The sequence below is a fragment of the Coregonus clupeaformis genome, chromosome 6 (assembly GCF_020615455.1).
Source record: "Coregonus clupeaformis isolate EN_2021a chromosome 6, ASM2061545v1, whole genome shotgun sequence".
NCBI classification, from domain to species: domain Eukaryota; kingdom Metazoa; phylum Chordata; class Actinopteri; order Salmoniformes; family Salmonidae; genus Coregonus; species Coregonus clupeaformis.
This window is the reverse complement of record NC_059197.1, coordinates 34,825,620-34,828,933: the sequence shown is the minus strand read 5'-3', so window position 1 is coordinate 34,828,933 and position 3,314 is coordinate 34,825,620. Positions and strand designations below refer to the sequence as shown.

At 42.9% G+C, this 3,314-nt stretch overlaps 1 protein-coding gene across 1 annotated transcript in view; it reads right to left on the bottom strand.

The window, feature by feature from the left end:
- Positions 1-1,538: 1,538 nt before the first annotated feature.
- LOC121568468 (extracellular calcium-sensing receptor-like) overlaps positions 1,539-3,314 on the bottom strand; it is a 3,753-nt gene continuing 1,977 nt past the window's right edge. Inside the window, exons 5-8 of the mRNA XM_045216750.1 lie at positions 2,987-3,214; positions 2,672-2,795; positions 2,091-2,566; positions 1,539-1,985 (exon numbers count right to left, since the gene is read on the bottom strand). Coding sequence (XP_045072685.1) covers positions 1,539-1,985; positions 2,091-2,566; positions 2,672-2,795; positions 2,987-3,214 — 1,275 coding nt within the window. The remainder of the gene's footprint in view (positions 1,986-2,090; positions 2,567-2,671; positions 2,796-2,986; positions 3,215-3,314) is intronic.

Sequence of the window (3,314 nt, the reverse complement as noted above, 5' to 3'; positions counted from 1 at the left end):
AATCTCCCAAATATCACTATTTCTAAAACAAGCCATAGAAAGTTGGTTGCAATTTCAATTAAATCCTCCAGAAACAACAGAACAAATAATGCAACAAATATTGTGGTTAAATTCAAATATACTAATTGACAAAAAACCTTTATTTTTTGACAGAATGTTTAAAAAGGTATAATCTTCGTAAATGATATCATCGGTAGGACTGGTGGAGTTATGTCGCACATGCAGCTAACAAAAACATATGGAAATGTCTGCTCTACCCAAAATTACAACCAAATAATTGCAGCCTTACCGCAAAAGTGGAAGAGGAAAGTGGAAGGGGGAGAAAATAAGGAACTTGTCTGTCGGCCTTGCATTAAAGAACATAATTGGTTAAGGAAAACTGTGATAAATAAAAAAGTATATCAGTTTCACTTAAGGACCAAAGGATTGACAGCCGTCCCATATAGATTGCAAAATAGTTGGGAAGAGATCTTTGACGTACCGATCCCATGGCATAGTGTTTATGAACTGACACGCAAAACGACACCGGATTCAAAAATTTGAATCTTTCAATTTAAATTATTATATAAAATTCTTGCTACCAATAGAATGTTATTTATATGGGGGATACAATCTTCCCAGCTCTGCAGATTTTGCTGTTAAGAGACAGAATCATTAGATCATTTGATTTGGTTCTGTCCATTTGTAGCTTGTTTTTGGACACAGGTCCAGGAATGGCTAAAGGATTGCAATATTTACCTGGAGCTAACCTTGCAGATAGCATTACTGGGTGATCTGAAAAGTCATAGTCAATCAATCAATAATATAATAATACTTTTAGCAAAAATGTTTATTTTTAATTCACAATCTGTAGAAGCAATGAGAATAGAAAGGTTCAGAACTTTTGTAAAACATCACAGTACTGTTGAAATATATATGGCAAATAGAAATCCTATATGGATGGTGTTAAGAGATAGATGGGAGGTATTGAATAGAGTTGAAGGATGGGACTAATAACAAATAACAACAAATAATAACAAAGATAGCTAATAATGTAAGCATACTGTGTCCATAGTAAGTATATAGGTTGTATGTTGGGAGCTTTTGGGAAAGAGCACAGTTAGAAAGATATGGCATATAGAAGCAAACCGGATGGACATCATGAAAATGATCGGAGAGGTTGAGAGTAAAATAAGTTTAGTAGCAAAAAAAATATATATATATATATATATAATATAATTATTGTGAAATTAACTCTGTCCATAAGGTGTAGATAGTAAGTATAGACCGGAAGTAGAGGCCTGGGCATTGTGGTTCACTAATTTACTCCAAGTTGGGAAAGGATGGTGGAGTTGAAAAGTAATAAAGGGGAGTATATATATTTAAAAAAACATGGGGGATTGGAAGTGATGCAGACAATTACATTGATAGAAGATACAATCTATCTGCAATATTAAGCTGATCCACCCCCCCCCCCCCCAAATATATATATATATATATAACACTTTACAATTAGTTGTTCTTTTTACTTATGTAGTAACTCTAAATCTCAACTATGATCATCTCTGGTTTCCTTGGTGTTTCCCTGTCATCCCTTTCTTAGTGTTCCTCTCTGGTCTCAGTAAGATGATGTAACATTTAGGGGCAAATATACACAGCAGCAGTCCAAAACTTGACGCTAAGATGGCGAATATCTCCACAGCTACAGTGTACTTCCCAGGAGAGCTGACGTAGGCTGGGATGAAGGAGATCCACACGGCACAGAAGATCAGCATGCTGAAGGTGATGAGCTTGGCCTCGTTGAAGGTGTCAGGGAGTTTGCGTCCCAGGAAGGCTAAGAGGAGACAGAGAGAGGCCAGCAGGCCAATGTAGCCCAGCACCAAATAGAACCCTGGTGGCCAGGGCTCCTTACACTCCAGCACCATCATGCCGGTCAGACCCTGGTACGAAGAGTTCCTGAATGGGATGGAGGGAGCCATAGAGAGCCAGCCAGCACAGAGACACACCTGGGGGAAGTGGTGGAACAATAAGCATCATGTGGCCGGCCATCATGACAAACATCAAAAGGTTATTTAGGTAAAACTACTGTTTGATGAGTTCAACAGCTCTACCTGAGGGGCGGTGGTGCAGAGAATCAGTGTCCTCTGATGGGAAGGTCCAAACAGCTTCATCAGGGCACTGGAGCCTGGTACAGTGGCCCTGAAGGCCAGCAGCACCACGATGGTCTTGACTAGGAGGCAGGAGAGGCAGAGCACGAAGCTAACCCCAAACGCTGCCTGGCGGAAACCACACGACCACGCAGACGGACGCCCAATGAACAGCAGCGAGCACAGGAAGCAAAGCTTGAGTGACAGGAGAAGCAGGAAACTCAGCTCTGAGTTGTTGGCCTTGACAACGGCCGTGGCCCGGAAATGGTGGAAGATGGCTGTGACGGTGGTTGTCGTGACAACACCCAGCAGGGAGAGTGAGACCAGGATGATGCCCATGGTGTCATAGAAGGACAGGAAGTCTTCTATCCCAGCGACGCACTTCACCCTGTCTCTGTCTGACCAGTAGAACTCAGGACACCTAATGCACTCTAAGGAACCTGCATAGGAGGACACGATGCACACACACATTGGCCTATATGAAACAACATAGAAATAAGAGCAGAACTTTTAAATGATGGTGAGTTGTGTCACTGTGTGTGTACCTGTCTGGTTGCTGATCTCCCCAGCAGCACAGGGCAGGCAGTCGAAGCAGCAGGGAGGCTCTCCTGGACGACGGGCCTGTCTGCTGCCAGGGGGGCAGGGAGCACTGCACAGAGACACTGGCACCTGGGGAGAGATACAGGACACAGTCACCACATAAGCCATCACCTGTGCCTATCAAATACTGCATAGGGGAGACCACTCTGAACCCAAACAAAGGCCCCTCATTTACTTTAGTTCTAGTCTTATTTGCGGAAAGTTTAATATTTCGCTTAAATGGAAACTCATTCCACACCCCGGCTTCTACTACAACCCACCTGTGATTTTCCTCCTGTCCACACGATGGCGCTCTCGTCCAACTGCAGCTGTTGGCTGAGGGGGGCAGAGCCATCATAGCTTCCTACTTTCTGGAACATGATATCTCCACTGCTGACCTTCTGCCAGTTAATAATGTCATAGAGGGGAACAGGCTCCCCGTTGGCATCAAAATGCACCTTCTCCCCAAACTGATTGGTGAAATTCACCCTCTTCAGGTGGTGTAAGAGCTGGATGAAATGAGAGGGTGAGGGGAGGAGATAATGTCGTAAAACCATGAAGGATTATTAAATAATGACTGTAAATAGATTAATAAATAATCGTACTTAC